Source organism: Oncorhynchus masou, chromosome 18 (genome assembly GCF_036934945.1).
Source record: "Oncorhynchus masou masou isolate Uvic2021 chromosome 18, UVic_Omas_1.1, whole genome shotgun sequence".
NCBI lineage: Eukaryota > Metazoa > Chordata > Actinopteri > Salmoniformes > Salmonidae > Oncorhynchus > Oncorhynchus masou.
In genome coordinates, this window is record NC_088229.1 from 20,694,039 (window position 1) to 20,713,140 (window position 19,102).

The 19,102-nt window shown below is 41.8% G+C and overlaps 1 protein-coding gene across 1 annotated transcript; it reads right to left on the reverse strand.

Moving 5' to 3' along the window:
• Positions 1–12,972: 12,972 nt before the first annotated feature.
• zgc:56699 (uncharacterized protein LOC405758 homolog) lies at positions 12,973–18,398 on the reverse strand. The gene is made up of 6 exons (XM_064922511.1): positions 17,850–18,398; positions 14,481–14,587; positions 14,222–14,348; positions 14,042–14,125; positions 13,782–13,845; positions 12,973–13,654 (listed from the first exon to the last, which is right to left on the reverse strand). The coding sequence occupies exons 1-6, from the start codon at positions 17,944–17,946 to the stop codon at positions 13,579–13,581; spliced, it is 555 nt and encodes a 184-aa protein (XP_064778583.1). The 5' UTR covers positions 17,947–18,398; the 3' UTR covers positions 12,973–13,578.
• Positions 18,399–19,102: the final 704 nt, after the last annotated feature.

Genomic DNA, 19,102 nt, shown 5'->3' on the forward strand with positions numbered 1-19,102 from the left:
GTACTGGCTTTGGGGATGACCAGTGAAATATACCTGCTGGAGTGCGTGCTACCGGTGGGTGTTGCTATGGTGACCAGTGAGCTGAGATAAGGCAAGAGCTTTACCTAGCAAAGACTTATAGAGGACCTATAGCCAAGTAGGTTTTGGCGACGAATATGTAGCGAGGACCAGCCAACAGGACGCAGTGGTGGGTAGTATATGAGGCTTTGGTGACAAAACGGATGGCACTGTCATAGATCGCATCCAGTTTGCTGAGTAGAGTGTTGGAGGCTAAATGACATCGTTGAATTCAAGGATTGGTGGGATGGTCAGTTTTTAAAAAAGTTTGAAATATCCAATAAATGTCGTTCCACTTCATGATTGTGTCCCACTTGTTGTTGATTCTTCACAAAAAAATACAGTTTTATATCTTTATGTTTGAAGCCTGAAATGTGGCAAAAGGTCGCAAAGTTCAAGGGGGCCGAATACTTTCGCAAGGCACTGTATACAGAATGGTGTCGTCTGAGTAGAGGTGGATCAAAGAATCACCCGCAGCAAGAGCGACATCATTGATATATACATAGAAAAGAGTCGGCCCAGGAATTCAACCCTGTGGCACCCCCATAGAGACTGCCAGAGACAACAGGCCCTCCGATTTGACACACTGAACTCTGAGAGGTAGTTGGTGATCCAGGTGAGGCAGTCATTTGAGAAACCAAGGCTGTTGAGTATGCCTATTAAGAATATGGTTATTGACAGAATTTTAAAACCTTGGCCAGGTCGATGAAGACGGCTGCACAGTACTGTCTTTTATCAATGGCGGTTATGATATCGTTTAGGACCTTGAGCGTGGCTGAGGTGCACCCGTGACCCGCTGGGAAACCAGATTCGAATTGGTCGGTGATCTGGTTGTTCACTTGGCTTTCGAAGACTTTAGAAAGTAAGGGCAGGATGGATATAGGTCTGTAACAGTTTGGGTCAAGGGTGTCTCCCCCTTTGAAGAGGGGGATGACCGAGGCCGCTTTCCAATCTTTAGGAATCTCAGACGATACGAAAGAGAGGTTGAACAGACTAGTAATAGGGGTTGCAACAATGGCGGCGGATAATTTTAGAAAGAGAGGGTCCAGATTGTCTAGCCCAGCTGATTTGTAGGGATCCAGATTTTGCAGCTCTTTCAGAACATCAGCTGTCTGGATTTGGGTGAAGGAGAAGCATGGAGGGGGGCTTGGACCAGTTGCTGTGGGGAGTGCAGAGCTGTTGGCCTGGGTTGGGGTAGCCAGGTGGAAAGAATGGCCAGCCATAGAGAAATGCTTATTGAAAGTCTCGATTATCATGGATTTATCAGTGGTGACAGTGTTTCCTAGTCTCAGTGCAGTGGGCAGCAGGGAGGAGGTACTCTTATTCTCCATGGACTTTACAGTCTCAAACTTTTTGGAATTAGTGCTGCAGGATGCAAATTTCTGCTTGAAAAAGCTAGCCTCTGCTATCCTAACTGACTGTGTGTATTGGTTCATGACTTCCCTGAAAAGTTGCATATCGCATGGACTGTTCGAAGCTAGTGTAGGTACACCACAGGGTGATTTTGTGCTGGTCAAGGGCAGTAGTCTGGAGTGAACCAAGGGCTACATCTGTTCTTAGTTTATTATTTTTTTGAAAGGGGCATGCTTATTTAAGATGGTGAGGAAAGCACTTTTAAAAGAACAACCAGGCATCCTCTACTGACGGGTTGAAGTCAATATGCTTCCAGGATACCCGAGCCAGGTTGATTAGAAATACCTGCTCGCAGAAGTGTTTTAGGGAGCGCTTGACAGTGATGAGGGGTGGTCCGAGAATGATTTACATGGTTATCAAAACTCCACGCCAGGGTAAGCCTACACGAATCACAGCCCTTATTTTAAGTGTTTCTAAAATCCCCTATGGGAAAAATTAATGGTGGAAAAACAATTGGAACCATATCCCTATTTGCCTGGTAGGTTTTATGGGTATTATGATACCACTGTGGGGCTCTATAGTTTCTCTCACTTGTGATTGGATACCTTTCATTTAACAAGGGATTGGCCATACATAAAACTGTATGATCCAATCATAAATTACAATTACTTCCCTTCCCCAGTCGCTCAAGTGACTTATTTCAACAATGAATAGTGAGACATTCTCACACTTTAAAATGTGTAGAGTATGCTTCAATTGCTGAGTGTAGACTACCACTTCTGGCGGGTTGCTACAAAGGCAATCCTATGAAGAGACCATTCATGAAGTACAGGTGCTCCTTACAAAGGTCAACAGTAATGTTGAGAATCAGCTGGGTATTATTGATAAGTTATCAATTTCCCTAAATCAGGCAATAAGCATTGTGAGGGGTGCAACTGCTAATATGGAAGAAGTTGGTAACCCAGTGATGCTAGACTGAAGACAGACAACTCCATGGGGAATGACTTGGGTTTCACATTGCCTTGTGGGAACACAAACTGCCATTGCCTAATTTTGTCACCATGATCTGCGTCAACAATAGTGCACAGAAATGTGCGTGCAAAGAGAGACATGGGCTGCAGTCAGTCTCAGAGCATGTAGCAAATGCAATCTGTGAGGAAACTTAACACATGTTGCATCCTAGGGGAGTTGATAAAAAGTAAATCCCTTTAAAAAGTTTGATACAGATCTTACTCAATGCTCCATTGGCTTGGTTACCTGCCAGTCACGTCGGTAGTTTCTTTCAATCCAATAGCTATTCTTATTATTATGAAGTGATGGTTTACATAGTATCTGGGAGCTGTTACAAATCTGTATGCTATATTCAAACAAAATGTGATTAAAGCTGCACTAGTCATGTACAACACAATGTATACAGTATCTGTCTGTATGACTACTGCTCAGTTCAATAAACTATAAAGATATAAGGGTCAAGTTCTTTCACTTTGTCCCATTTAGCTATTCCTACTGCATGAATATGTCCCACCTGTATTCCTTAAAATGGGTCTTAAATTAAGAGACAGGTGGTTGTGAAACTGTATATGTTCAGGTATTTTAGTCTCCAATTGTCTGATATTGAAAAACTCATAATCCTGACCAGATTCTGGTCCAATATATATTTTATACCCCAAGGACGGTGTTGGGTGCGTGCTGAGCAGGGAGGCAATGGTTTTCACTTGATGTCCCCCCCCCCCCCACCAAGAATCATTCAGCAAGTGTAACTAAATAAAGTCACCATCACTCACTCCGATTACAGCAGTTGTGGGCGATGGCATGCCGTTGTGTGAATGAGTCTCCCCTTAGTATCCTAACCCTTTGAGAAATAATAAAAACGTGAATGATAAAACACGTGATCAAAAAAAAATCACAAGGAGCACGTGGAGAAAACTGTAAATCCATGATTTTTCAATTGTCTTCAGAAAGACAAAATTACAAGGCCACTACAGACCAGACCCCGCGCCACCGACTGTCTACCAACCATGCACTGTTTTGGAAATGGGGCAGCTGTGAGAAGATGATAATGTTACGATTATAAAACAAGAGTGATAGGGAGACTTGGGTTCCAACTGCAGGCGATAACTCTCGGTCGCGCACCTGAAACTTTTTTGCGTCAGGCACATCCTCCAGAGAGCCAGCCAGCCCAGGCATGAGGTCAGGAGAAATCACATCCCGGACACAAGCAGTCATGTGAAATAAAATAAATCCAGGGCCCGGAGCAGTCAGGGGATAATGTAAGAGTCTGAAGGGAGACTCACATTGTGAAATAAGCATACTGATGGATTCTATTAAAATGTAAATATTTCAAGTTAAACTGTCGTTTGTTTGTATTCTGTGTAGTGAATGATTACTGTGAGTATTAATGGAGTTTAGGCCATGAAACTGTGTGTATGCTAATTTAGAAACCATGACCTAATTAGAGAAGAGGAAATTGCCTAGGATCAGACAGCAAGGTGAGGCCCAGAACAGAAGATGGACGAGGTGGGATTCTGACATCTGGCTAAACAAAAAGAGGACAATGGGCATTCCACAGGGGAGCCAGAGGGAAAATCATTGGGGTCATACAATGTATAGCTGGGGAGATGACGCCTACAAGGGAAGAGTATAAAATGTGTTGTGAACTTTCTAAATGCATGCACTCAGCTGACTGTATCCTTGGTATTAAACACTTTACATTTCTGAGCTTTGTCTTAATTTGTTATTGCAATAGTATTTCTCTTTTTAACAATACCTACAGTCAAGAGTGATTCATGTTAGCTACATCTGTAAATTATAACATAGAACCATTCTATCTGCAATGATTGAATTCCAACTTTAGTCGTAAAGAACAGCATTTAAGTGTTAGCTAGACATCATGTGATGGGAGAAATTGGCATTTGATAAAATGCACCCATTGCATTCTTATACCCTGGTGGCATCATAGTTTGTACAAAGATGCTAGAGCCTCATCCTAGGAGTAGGCCTACCAACTGACACTGCATGTTCAGATTCAGCATAGATAGATAAGGGCTGGCAGATGGGTGATGAGTTAGAGCACCTGATCAACACTAACTCTAGACTAGGGGTTAGTCCAACAGTCCTCCTGGAGAACTTGGGCGAGCACGTTTTGCATTGCCCGGTCCCCTGGCTGTTGCTTGAGTGGGCGAAGTTAACACTCACTTTGAAGCCAGTTGTCCCGGCAAGCTGGGACAAGCAGAATGCCCCGCTCAAAACAGCCAGCGAGTCTGGCTCAGTCAAAAACAAAACAAAATGTACACGGTAGAGACAAACTAACTTATGGTCATTGATTAACAAACATTATAACAGCCATTTGCATCAGAGGCAAACTGAGTAGTTTTACTTTGCTGTTTGTCATTAGTTATAAAAACAGTAACAATTGTTTCTCTCTTTCTGACATTTTTCCATCATCTGTCGGTTTATAGTTAGTATTGACTTTCACCGCTCCCAACTCTACAATTCTCCACTTTCGCCACTTAACATAGTCCGGCCCCTTCTCGCTTTTGTGGAGCGATAGGTAAGGATGCTTCTAAGGTTGACTGTTTTCGATGTGTGCAGAGGGTCCCTGGTTCAAGCCCAGGTTTGGACGAGAGGGACGAAATCAACACTGTTACACAAACACACCTGAATCAGCCAATCAAGGTCTTGAGGAACAGTGCACATATTCACAAAACACTTCTTATGCAAAAACTTAAGAAGCTTCTTAAAAAATATATTATAAAGTTCATAAGATAGTTCATTAGTACAATTCCTCAACAATATCTTAAGATTGAATGATTTTCCGACAAACTTCTCAAATATCTTGTTAGGCAATCATGTTAGCATATTTCTTACTGAGATTACTGTTCTAAAATATTTGTATTACTTTAATTTTTTTAATTTTACCTTTATTTAACGAGGCAAGTCAGTTTGTGAGTGTATTAAACAAGTTCAATTGATTTCATGAGCATATTCTCTCACTGCCCTGAGTTTAAGACAAGGGTTTAACTATCTTATAATTAAGAACAAATCCTAAAACTTTTTGCTTAAGGTGAAACATAAGAAATAACGCAGAACCTTTCCAATAAACTTTGAGGAATAGCAACTTTGCTTTACTTTCTTCATAAATCTATAGTTGAGGAAAAAATGGCAGTTAAGAAATAAGAAATTAAGGCTTTGTGAATCTGGGTGAAGGTCCAAGGAGGGTTAGCCACCCCGTTCTAGAATGGTTGGTTGAGAATCACAGATCAGCTCTTAGACATAAACAAACTGCACAAAAACTGAAATATCACATTTACATAAGTACTTTGTTGAAGCACCTTTGGCAGCAAATTACAAACTTGAATCTTTTTGGGTATGACGCTATAAGCTTGGCACACCTGTATTTGGGGAGTTTCTCCCAATCTTCTCTGCAGGGCCTCTCAAGTTCTGTCAGGTTGGATGGGGAGCGTCGCTTCACAGCTATTTTCAGGTGTCTCCAGAGATGTTAGATCATTTTCAAGTCCGGGCTCTGGCTAGGCACTCAAAGTCCTAAAGCCACTCCAGCGTTTTCTTGGCTGTGTGCTTAGGGTCATGGTTCTGTTGGAAGGTGAACCTTTGCCCCAGTTGGAGGTCATGAGCGCTCTGAAGCAGGTTTTCATCAAGGAGCTCTCTGTACTTTGCTCAGTTCCTCGATCCTGCCTAGTCTCCCAGTCCCTGCCGTTGAAAAAACATCGCCACAGCATGAAGATGCCACCACCAGGCGGGTTGTCATGTGCCTTATAGTGAAGAGTGGCTTCCGTCTAGCCACTCTACCATAAAGGCTTGATTGGTGGAGTGCTGCAGAGGTTGTTGTCCTTCTGGAACCGTCTCCCATTTCTACAGAGGAACTCTGGAGCTCTGTCAGAGTGACCATCGAGTTCTTGGTCACCTCCCTGACCAAGGCCCTTCTCCCCCAATTGCTCAGTTTGGCTGGGCGGACAGCTCTAGGAAGAGTCTTGGTGCCTCCAAACTTCTTCCATTTCAGAATGATGGAGGCCACTGTGTTCTTGGGGACCTTCAATGCCGCAGACATTTTTTTTGGTGCCACTCCCAGATATGTGCCAACACAATCCTGTCTCGGAGCTCTACAAACAATTCCTTCAACCTCATGGCATGGTTTTTCTCTGGCATGCACTGTCAACAATGGGACATTAGACAGGTGTGTGCCTTTCCAAATCATGTTCAATCAATTGATCTTACCACAGGTGGACTCCAATCAAGTTGTAGAAACATCAAGGATGATCAATGGAAACAGGATGCACCTGAGCCCAATTTCAAGTCTTATAGGAAATGGTTTGAATTTATATTTTTATTTAAACACGGCAAATAATTTAAGAACAAATTCTTATTTACAATGACGGCCTACCCTGGAAGACGCTGAGCCAATTGTGCGCCACCCCATGGGACTCCCAATCATGGCTGGATGTGATACAGCCTGAATACTTACGTAAATTAGGTATCCTTTTTTTATACATTTGCAAAAATATCTAAAAACCTGTTCTCACTTTGTCATTATGGGGTATTGTGTGTAGATTGATGAATATTTTTTATTTCATCCATTTTAGAATAAGGCTGTAAGGTAACAAAATGTGGAAAAAAGGGGGGTCTGAATACTTTCTGAATGCAATGTATGTGAAGGCCAAGGGAATCCTAACCCATGTGTCTAAACCAATGACCATCAAGTAGTTTCCAGGCAATAAGGAATGTTTATTGCAGTTTCTTGTCCACATATTGTAGGACATAGGCCTACATAACTATAATTTTAGCAGCTCAAACAATGCAACGAAACGGGTATTTCACTACGAGAATCACACAAATGCATTGGATCCAACTGTAAAAGGGAGTAGAAAGTCATGACTTGATTAGATTCCTCCAAGGGTACACCATGTTCCTAGGGGGACTCATATTCTCTCAACCCAGATGGCAACACAGAAGGAGACAGACAGTCCTCTGAACACCTCCAATATTAGCCTCCACTTTAAAAATAGCCAGTCATCATATGAAATCAATAATGTCACTTAGAAGCGACTGAGTGTGTGTTGGCAGGGCAAGTCCCTTCCAGGATTAACACCCCGCTTGTGGCCTTGGGGCTCTGTAACCGTAACCGTAACCGATACTGCTCATGCTTGCTCACATGGACGCTTGGGGAACATGGACATTTGAGATATGAAGTAAAAACTGCCCATGGGAGATAACATAGTATCCCCAAAGTCCTTAAGGAAGCAGCCTGGACAGGTTTATCCAAATTCTAGTCCCCCTATAATCTCTTTAGGCTAGTTGCTGAAATTGATTCCATGAGTAATTAATGGCAAGGGAAAACACATCTATAGTAGGTCTTGATGTATAGCAACACATGTATGAAAGATTACATTTTAAAATGCTAAATGTATTTGCGGCATACATAGTCAAGTATGATTCAATAACTGTCTCTACAGTGAATTGTGTGTAAACCTAAGTAGACTTTCCAGCTACAAATGGATTAACAGTGCCATCAGGTGGCCTTGAAGAGATGCAAAGGCAGCCCAAGAAAGGGAGAAGAAGGCAAACACTCACACACACACACACACACACATGTCTCCTTTAAAAATACTTACAGTGGGGCAAAAAAGTATTTAGTCAGCCACCAATTGTGCATGTTCTCCTACTTAAAAAGATAAGAGAGGCCTGTAATTTTCATCATAGGTACACTTCAACTATGACAGATAAAATGAGAAAAAGAAATCCAGAAAATCACATTGTAGGATTTTTAATGAATTTATTTGCAAATGATGGTGGAAAATAAGTATTTGGTCAATAACAAAAGTTTATCTCAATACTTTGTTATATACCCTTTGTTGGCAATGACAAAGGTCAAACGTTTTTTGTAAGTCTTCACAAGGTTTTCACACACTGTTGCTGGTATTTTGGCCCATTCCTCCATGCAGATCTCCTCTAGAGCAGTGATGTTTTGGGGATGTTGCTGAGCAGCACAGACGTTCAACTCCATCCAAAGATTTTCTATGGGGTTGAGATCTGGAGACTGGCTAGGCCACTCCAGGACCTTGAAATGCTTCTTACGAAGCCACTCCTTCGTTGCCCGGGCGGTGTGTTTGGGATCATTGTCATGCTGAAAGACCCAGCCACGTTTCATCTTCAATGCCCTTGCTGATGGAAGGAGGTTGTCACTCAAAATCTCACGATAGATGGCCCCATTCATTCTTTCTTTTACACGGATCAGTCGTCCTGATCCCTTTGCAGAAAAACAGCCCCAAAGCATGATGTTTCCACACCCATGCTTCACAGTAGGTATGGTGTTCTTTGGATGCAACTCAGCATTCTTTGTCCTCCAAACACGACAAGTTGAGTTTTTACCAAAAAGTTATATTTTGGTTTCATCTGACCATATGACATTCTCCCAATCTTCTTCTGGATCATCCAAATGCTCTCTAGCAAACTTCAGACGGGCCTGGACATGTACTGGGGGACACATCTGGCACTGCAGGATTTGAGTCCCTGGCGGCGTAGTGTGTTACTGATGGTAGGTTTTGTTACTTTGGTCCCAGCTCTCTGCAGGTCATTCACTAGGTCCCCCCGTGTGGTTCTGGAATTTTTGCTCACTGTTCTTGTGATCATTTTGACCCCACGGGGTGAGATCTTGCGTGGAGCCCCAGATTGAGGGAGATTATCAGTGGTCTTGTATGTCTTCCATTTCCTAATAATTGCTCCCACAGTTGATTTCTTCAAACCAAGCTGCTTACCTATTGCAGATTCAGTCTTCCCAGCCTGGTGCAGGTCTAGAATTTTGTTTCTGGTGTCCTTTGACAGCTCTTTGGTCTTGGCCATAGTGGAGTTTGGAGTGTGACTGTTTGAGGTTGTGGACAGGTGTCTTTTGTACTGATAACAAGTTCAAACAGGTGCCATTAATACAGGTAACGAGTGGAGGACAGAGGAGCCTCTTAAAGTTACAGGTCTGTGAGAGCCAGAAATCTTGCTTGTTTGTAGGTGACCAAATACTTATTTTCCACCATAATTTGCAAATAAATTCATAAAAGGTGATTTTCTGGATTTTTTTCTCATTTTGTCTGTCATAGTTGAAGTGTACCTATGATGAAAATTACAGGCCTCTCTCATCTTTTTAAGTGGGACAACTTGCACAATTGGTGGCTGACTAAATACTTTTTTGCCCCACTGTATGTCAGAAACCTAGCTTGGCAAAGAAGCCTCAGAGAGCAGAGTATCACTACAGAAAAACAATGAAAGTCTTTGAAGTCTTTTAATTGAATGCATTGTGAACCTTGACATTCTCACTTAAATTTTGACTGTCGTCATTCAAAAATGAAGTGAACCTCGTCATTTAGTTGTTCTTGAAATGTCATATTTTGGGAAGCTTCACTGGGAATTCAAAAATCGAATATATTTTCTGAGCATCATGAAACAGCTGACATTTCGCTTCTTGCATAAAGAAAACGATGTAATAACTTCTTAGAGTTTGTTAAATCATATTGAAGAGAGAAAAAAGAAAGTATCAGAAAAAAATATATTTCACTAACATGGATGTTGCATGGGAGATCATTAATAGGACGTTGTCTAGAGAAGAGCACTCTGGATTTGACACTGTGCGTGGACGCAGCAACCTTTCAGCAGCTGCATCAGTTATCACCAACAACGGATTCAGTGTGACTCATCCTGAGGAAAATTACCTCTTCACGTGGTGCAGATCGCTATGCTGTGCGTATTGTCGCTCACTGATTTTTTTGCCATTATTTTCCTTGGCTGCAATCTAATTAAATGAGAAAGTATGATCAAATCTGCCTGTAGAAGACTGGAGTCGGTCTCAAGACCATGACCATAAAGTAATGTCATTTTTTACACCTTTATATGTATTTTAAAATAAAGTTTTCAGTATGTTCCTTGAATATATATTTTATAGCTCTTCTTTTAAAAGTTTAACTGTCAAACATTGGGGTTCTTTTCATAGCCTCTATACCAATGCTATAGAATGTGTCACCATCCATGCAGGAATATCAATAAAACCCATGTGTGGGAGATCAGTAAACCTCTTGTGCACAAGTTTAAAAACAAATTACATTATCATTACCTAATACCCTGTCTAAAATAACATTCATGCAAATAGCTCATGTCAAAGAAAAGGCGTGTTGAGCCCTACTGTGACTTCTAAAAGCACTGTTGCTAAATACATACTAATAGAAATTCAAACCCCGATCACCTTGATAAAGGACCATACCAGACAATTATATTTTAAACACAGTTGTATTTAATGGATTACATAAAATTGGAAACAAATAACAGTAGGCTACACCAACATTCAATTTCCATTCATACAACGTGTTGGGTAAATTCCCACAGTAGATGTGTCTTGGTAAACAAGGAAATCTTTTATTTCAGGTGTATGAAATGAATGTCAAATAGAACAAATCTCCCATGGTCTGCTCAAAGTAGGACTAAGTTGTTCCGATGGTAATACTCACCAGAGGGCAAACATATCTTCAAAGACTATGGCAGCAAGCAGCACTAAGGTGACACCAGAGATCACTACTTGGAAATAACCAGTTTTGGCATGGACATTGCATTGAGGACTTCCACCATTTTAACATAGTCAACTGGGTGGGACTTCCTATGGGTTTAGGAAGGACCACACAACTTCATCAAGAGGGATAAGCCAATGAATTCTGTGAGCAAATATTCCATAACTGCAGGTGGCAGTAACCAAGATGGAATAGGAAGCGGGACATCCCACTTTTTTTGTGGTTCATATAGTCAATGAACTAAGCAGACTAGACCCTGCTGCTAATGCATTGGCCCATTTAAAAATAATAATTCCCCAATGGTAAACAGTTGAAGGAGCCGCACAGCTATGTTACAATGGGATGCCAGACTATCGCATCTGGACTATGATTTACGCTTTGTCTTGCTAAATGAATGTTTATGGCTGAGAAAATAAACATGTTTTCAAATGGTTTTGACATTTTGCATTATCCAAGAGTATAGTATGATAGATGCATGAAAAGTTGCTTGCATAGCTAGCTGAATAGTTTCCGTTTAGCCATATGTAACAGTATACATTTTAGACCGTCCCCTCGCCCACACCCGGGCGCGAATCAGGGACCCTCTGCACACATCAACAACAGTCACCCACGAAGCATCGTTACTCATCGCTCCACAAAAGCCGCGGCGCTTGCAGAGCAAGGGGAACTACTAGTTCAAGGTCTCAGAGCAAGTGACGTCACCGATTGAAACGCTATTTAGCGCGCACCGCTAACTAAGAGCCGTTTCACGTAGTCCAGTAGGGGATCTACTCCGATTTCAGAGGATTCTTCAGAGCGTGCTTTGAGCGCAGATTTGCTGATGAATTTACAAACACCCAACACCTGTTATGACCGTGTCAGTAAACGTCGGCATTAAAACAATTGTGTTGCCAGCAGCAAATATGTATTTACCAACACTCTAGATAACATGAAAGAGCAGAAACAGCTGTGTTAGTAGATTGTCAGATTGAGTTTCAGTCATTTGTCTCTGGAAGTAAATTAGCTAGCCAACTTTAGCCAGTTAGCTTGGTAATCGACTGTGGTTGTAATGTCAGAATGCTCGGATCAACCCTACTCCTCGGCCAGAGCGTCCAGTGTGAACTGAACGATCTGAATTTACAAACGCCTTTGAGCGCACTCTGGCACTCCAGTGAATTTACGAACACACCATGTATGGTACATTTGAGCCAAACCCCCTCCGGCTCGTGACATTCCCGTTGCTAATGTGAATTATGGCAATTTGAATTTAGTCCCTATACCTCTATCTGCAGTTTGAGTTACCAAACTTGGCTTTATACTTGTTCAAACACACTCCAGATGGCAGTACACACCCTTTGTTTACCACCTCAGAAGTAGTAGAACGTTAACTAATCCAAATAGACAGGTTGGTTGTTTAGCAACAAAACCAACACATGCGCAACTTTGGAGCAAAACAGACAGGGTTGGCTTAAATTATTAAACTATATTTGGTCTCTAATGTTTATTGAAAACAAACTTTGCACAACAAGCACTTGTCACAAATACATTGTCACAGTTGTCGGTTAGCTAGCGAATTTCAGCCATATTAGCATATAGGTGGCGTCGGTCAAAACAAGACATTGCAACAAGATACATGCTGAAACGAGCCATATACAATACGATTCCCCTAATGGTAGCTTCTTGTCATTGTTTCCATCCAGAATCACAAAACAGACTTCTGCCCCATTTGATGAACGTGCATCGTTTGTGACATTGTCAGCTAATCCATCTATGGATATGGCCTTAACCGTTTAAATTAATAACAGCTGCGTGGATGAATTTATTGTCTATTGACGGTTTAACAAGAGATAATTTTTGTAAAACTGGGCCCAATTTATCTGGATTTTGCCTATCGGATAGGATTAAATGTCCAATTCTAGTCCAATCTGCTTAAATGCCCAATCCATTTTCAACCTTTCAGTTCTCTTGTGCCCAACATGCAAATTGTAGACATTTAAACCTTCATGAGGACAGAACATTACCTAAATTTTTTTTGTGTAATTACAGGCCAAAATCCAATAATATACAACACATTGGCAAAAGATCAAAGCAAGATTCATTATGAGGCTAAATCAACTTTACAGTCAGCATAATGAGCATCTTGAAGATATCTGATATGTGCAATACAGTGAGAATATATTCATCTGCAGTAGGGCATCAGGAACATACAGTACATCAACAGCCTACATGCAGAGTTAGTATAGGGAAACAATTCTGCAACAAAGCCTTTTAATAACAAAAAAGGGGACACAAACCCCAATCACCATGTCTAAGGTTAGGTTACAAAGCATGCATTTATAGTCAAACAAAATAGTCAATGGGATTTCTCAAATGTGTCCATAATCAAGTCAAAGTGAGATAAAACATGCATCTATGATATAAAACTTAACTGCAAGATAGCCGCTTGACTTCCAACTTTTGTCATTCATTCTGCCCTTAGTCAGTCCTGAACAAAAATAATGAGAAATACAATGAGCCTAAGAGTGACAAGTGAACACAAGCTTTTAAGTGAGACAGTACAGCAAGAAAAGACAGCATGGCTCCAAACCATAAGAAATACAGAATGCTGTAACATAAAACAGATCAAACATGACTAACACATTTTCCAGGGCAGAGTTCTTGGAGCTCGGAGTCCAGGAGTAAGATTATTTGTAGTGCATGGCTCAGTCCTAAAAAAAGAAGATTCCAAGAACACAGGATGAGATGTTACTATCCTTTTGAAAATATTAACCAGCTCTGTTTCAAATATATCTAGTAGCAATGAACTCCACTGCAAACTTTGTGTGGTTAGCTGACCTGTTCTGACTGATCAGGTTTGTGGACACTCCCCATACGAAAGGCACTGAAGAAATATCCGCTTCTACAAAAAGAAAAGGCTGCATTTAAATAAAATGCTGCCGATGGAAATCAATAGAAAATCTCCAGCATAAAAATCTGAAAAGTTGCATTCACTGCATCAGTCCACGGAGTGTGCAGAAGTTGTGAAACAAATAAATGCATACATGGCATCTTTGCTTTGAGTACACACGCATAATCAGCAGTTTGTGAGAGAGTACCTTTATCCCAGTCCTCATCACAGTTGGTGTTCGTCCAGGTGCTAACAGGTACCTGCCATTTGCTCTGCACCTCAGCACTGCCCACTGGAAATCACAGAACCTGGTTAGACTCACTAAAGTGTGCAAATAGGCTTATCATTGAATAATGCAAATACAGAAAGGGTAAAACAAAAGGCTCACAGTCTTCTGCATTCACAGATATTCTGTCAACACAATTAGCAATGTGGTGTGAAAGCTCATGCTTGGGCATCAGGTGGCGGGCGTTGAAAGGGCACGTTTTTAATTCACTGGCCAGTTTAGGGTGGTTCTACAGGAAAGGACAAGAGGACAGCTGAATAACTTGTTTTGCCATGTACTAACTGACTATATTAGCAACATTTAAGATGACATGTCACAACGTCATATTGCGCCTTCAACATTCCTTCCTGAAGCTACTAACTTTGCTGCACTTGATCAGATGGTATGGAAAGCGGCAGGCACGGATCTGATGGTTCTTGTCGTATGGACACTGAAGGAGTTTATTTGGATCACAGGCATCTTCTGGATCTATTGACAACAGAGAAAATAATGCCATAGAGCAAAGTTAACACCAAGGAAATTACTCAGTTAGAATGAGCTAAAAGTAGACTAATGTAGGCAAGGTGTCAAATCAAAATCAAACGTTATTAGTCACATGCGCCGAATACAACAGGTGTAGACCTTACAGTGAAATGCTTACTTACGAGCCCCTAAACAGTGCAGTTGAAAAAAATATGGGTAAAAAAAACAAAAAAGCAACAAGTAATTAAAGAGCAGCAGTGAAATAACAATAGCGAGACTATATACAGGGGGATACCGGTACAGAGTCAATGTGCAGGAGCTACAGTTAGTTGAGGGAATATGTACATGTAGGTAGAGTTATTAAAGTGACTATGCATAGATGATAACAACAGAGTAATATGAGTGCAAGAGGGGGTGGGGGGCAATGCAAATAGTCTCAGTAGCCATTTGATTAGATATTCAGGAGTCTTATGGCTTGGGGGTAGAAGCTGTTAAGAAGCCTCTTGGACCAAGACTTGGCGTGCAGTAGCAGAGAGAACAGACCGACTAGGGTGGCTGGAGTCATAGGCAATTTTTAGGGCCTTCCTCTGACAGCTCCTGGTATAGAGGTCCTGGATGGCAGGAAGCTTGGCCCCAGTGTTGTACTGGGCCGTTTGCAATACCCTCTGTTGTGCCTTACGGTCGGAGGCCGAGCAGTTGCAATACCAGGCAGTGATGCAACCACTCAGGATGCTCTTGAAGGTGGAGCTATAAAATCTAAAGGATCCGAGGACCCATGCCAAATCTTTTCAGTCCCCTGAGGGGGGAATAGGTTTTGTTGTGCCCTCTTCACAACTGTCTTGGACTATGTTCGTTTGTTGGTGAAGTGGACACTCAACCTGCACCACTACAGCCCTGTCGATGAGAATGGGGGAGTGCGCGGTCCTCTATTTCCTGTCGTCCACAATCCTCTCCTTTGTCTTGATCACGTTGATGGAGAGGTTGTTGTCCTGGCACCACACAGCCAGGTCTCTGACCACCTCCAAATAGGCTGTCTTGTCAGTGATCAAACCTACCACTGTTGTGTCATCAGCAAACGTAATGACGGTGTTGGAGTCATGCCTGGCCGTGCAGTCACGAGTGAACAGGGACTACTGGAGGGGAACTGAGCATGCACCCCTGAGGGGCCCGTGTTGAGGATCGGTGTGGCGGATGTGTTGTTACCTACCCTTACCACCTGGGGGCAGCCCATTAGGAAGTCCAGGATCCAGTTGCAGAGGGAGGTGTTCAGTCCCAGGGTCCTTAGCTTATTGACGAGCTCTGAGGGCACTATGGTGTTGAACGCTGAGCTGTAGTCAATGAAAAGCATTCTCACATGTGTTCTTTTTGTTCAGGTGGGAAAGGGCAGTGTGGAGTGCAATAGAAATTGCATCATCTGTGAATCTGTTGGAGCGGTGTGCAAATTGGAGTGGGTCTAAGGTTCCTGGGATAATGTTGTTTATGTGAGCCATGACCAGCCTTTCAAAGCACTTCATGGCTACAGACGTGAGTGCTATAGGTCGGTAGTCATTTAGGCAGGTTACCTTAGTGGTGTTCTTGGGCACAGGGACTTTGTTGGTATTACAGACTTGGACAGGGAGAAGTTGAAAATGTCAGTGAAGACACTTGCCAGTTGGTGTCACTGGGAGCTCTCGACTGTGCTTCTCTTTGTAGTCTAATGGTTTGCAAGCCCTGCCACATCCGAACGAGCGTCAGAGCCGGTGTAGTACGATTCAATCTTAGTCCTGTATTGACGCTTTGCCTGTTTGATGGTTCGTCGGAGGGCATAGCGGAATTTCTCATAAGCTTCCGGTTTAGAGTCCCGCTCCTTGAAAGCGGCAGCTCTAGCCTTTAGCTCAATGCGGATGTTGCCTGTAATCCATGGCTTCTGGTTGGGGTATGTATGTACGGTCACTGTGGGGACGACGTCGTCGATGCACTTATTGATGAAGCCAATGACTGATGTGTACTCCTCAACGCCGTCAGAGGATTCCCAGAACATATTCCAGTCAGTGCTAGCAAAACAGTCCTGTAATTGAGCGAGTCACTGGTGCTTCCTGCTTTAATTTTTGCTTGTAAACAGGAATCAGAAGGATAGAATTATGGTTTACCCAAATGCAGGGTGCAAAATTACAGGGGAGCCAGGGCTCAGCCACCTTGAATTAGATGTTAGCTCCCCTAAATGCAACTTAATTTTTATTTCACCTTTATTTAACCAGGTAGGCCAGTTGAGAAAAAGTTCTCATTTACAACTGCGACCTTTACAGCTGTCTGCAAGACATCAATTAATGTAGGCCTAATCAATGGCAATGGCTGAATGTCATTGGGCACACTTTTTGGTGTTTTGTAAGAGATGTCTATTTCCATTCTTCAAATGGCATGAGTAGGCTGGCTATACAAGCAGTTTGGATGATGGAATGGACGAACATGCACATGTAGCCTACTTTTTGAAGTGATTTATTTGACAATCAAATGAAAATATCATGACTGGCTGTGTTCATGCCACTTTAAAAATGTCATTTAAACAGAAAATATTACATCTATTATTAAATTCATTAATAGAGACCACCCGGATGTCATTGCGTAATTCGCACTCTGCCCAAATGGATCCAATCAAAAAGGGAAAGTTAGGCCTAGGCGGATTGTACAATGAGACATATTTCACTGGATGTATAAACATGAAGCATCCAGTTGGTGGTTCCACTCACTTCCAGAGGAAGCCCACTGGCAGGCAGTGGATTTTGGCCAACATTCTGCAAATTCTCATTCTCATTCTCAAATTCTCATTAAACATTTGATCTCAATAAAGTTATGTTCCAAAAAACTATAATCTGTTATAAACAGAGTGGACTAAGTTTTATAGACATTACCATTTGCAAAAGTTTTTATTCATTTTTAAAAGCAAGCTGTTTAGGAGCACAAACGCAAATTGAGTTAATGTAAACGCGCTATTCACAGTAGGCGTTCCCTAACAGAAATATGCATACTAAAACGCGCCAATGGGATATTGCTATCGCGTGCTTGGCTCTGCCCTTGGAAACAACAACATGTGGTCTCTTGGTTTAGTTATAAAAGTCTTTGGTGCTAGCGCAGTATTCAAGCCTCTGTCGTAGTCAGTTGATCACATCCGTGCAGGACACTTAGGTCACTGCAGACAGAGAATTTAATTAAAGTATGAGAAGTCCCTAGGAGCCAACAATCAAAAATGGTAATTGATTGAAATACAAAAGGCAATATATTTGACTCTTACCAGCCTTCTCCCCTTCCTCATTATTCCAGCGTGGTAATGTCTCAGCTAGAGTAGTCTTCGAAGGAATACAAGTTGATCCAAATCGGATGGTAGACATCTTTCCTCGAAGTGTGGCCTGGTGGTCGCTGAAGCCAGGTTACCGATCTAATTTACTCAAGCTCGTAGCACGTGGAGATTTAAATTATCTTTCAGGTAACGTTAGGTAGCTTACAATGTTACCACCATGATCATGCATTCAACCGCTGTCTACTGTTTGCGTTTCTAATTTGTACGTTTATTTTCCTGATACTAGCTAATAACATGTGGCATGGCCAGCTCACTAACTAGGAACGTTTAAATAATGACTCTGCATAATAATGATAGCTCTTAAACTTAGCCTTTCTCTTGGCAATAAACATATATTTTTTTAAAGTAAAACAAGCAACGTCTTTAAAAATAACCAGATTTGGCAAATATTCACCTTTTTAAGTAAACTGAACTTGGAGGAGCGCGTGGAAATTGACTTCAACTTTTAAATACGGCAAAACACGGTTTGATCCAGTGGGTGTGTCCTACAATGTCAATCAGCCATATCATTGGCTGTCAATCAGCCATATCATTGGCTGTCAATCACGTTGCCACAACATATGTGACGCTCAGCGAATATACACTGAACAAAAATATAAACGCAACAATTTAAAAGATTTTACTTAGTTACAGTTCATAAGGAAATTAAATAAATACATTTGACTTCATATATGTATTTCATTGGGAATACAGATGCAAAATATTTTATTTAACCTTTTATTTAACTTGGCAAGTCAGTTAAGAACAAATTCTTAAAAGGTAGGGACGTGGATCAGAGAACCAGTCAGTACTTGGTGTGACCACCATGTGCTTCATGCAGTGCAACATATCTCCTTCCCATAATTGATCAGGCTGTGTTGATTGTAGCCAACACCAACGTTGTCCCACTCCTCTTCAATGGCTGTGCGAAGTTGTTGAATATTGGCGGGAACTGGAACAGGCGGGTAGTACATGTCAAACATGCTTAATGTGTGACATGTCTGGTGAGTATGCAGGCCATGGAAGAACTGGGATATTTTCAGTTTTCAGGAATTCTGTACAGATCCTTGCAACATGGGGCTGTGCATTATCATTATGAAACATGAGATGATGGCGGCGGATAACTGGCATGACAATGGGCCTCCAGGATCTCGTCATGGTATCTCTGTGCATTCAAATTGCCATCGATAAAATTAAATTGTGTTCGT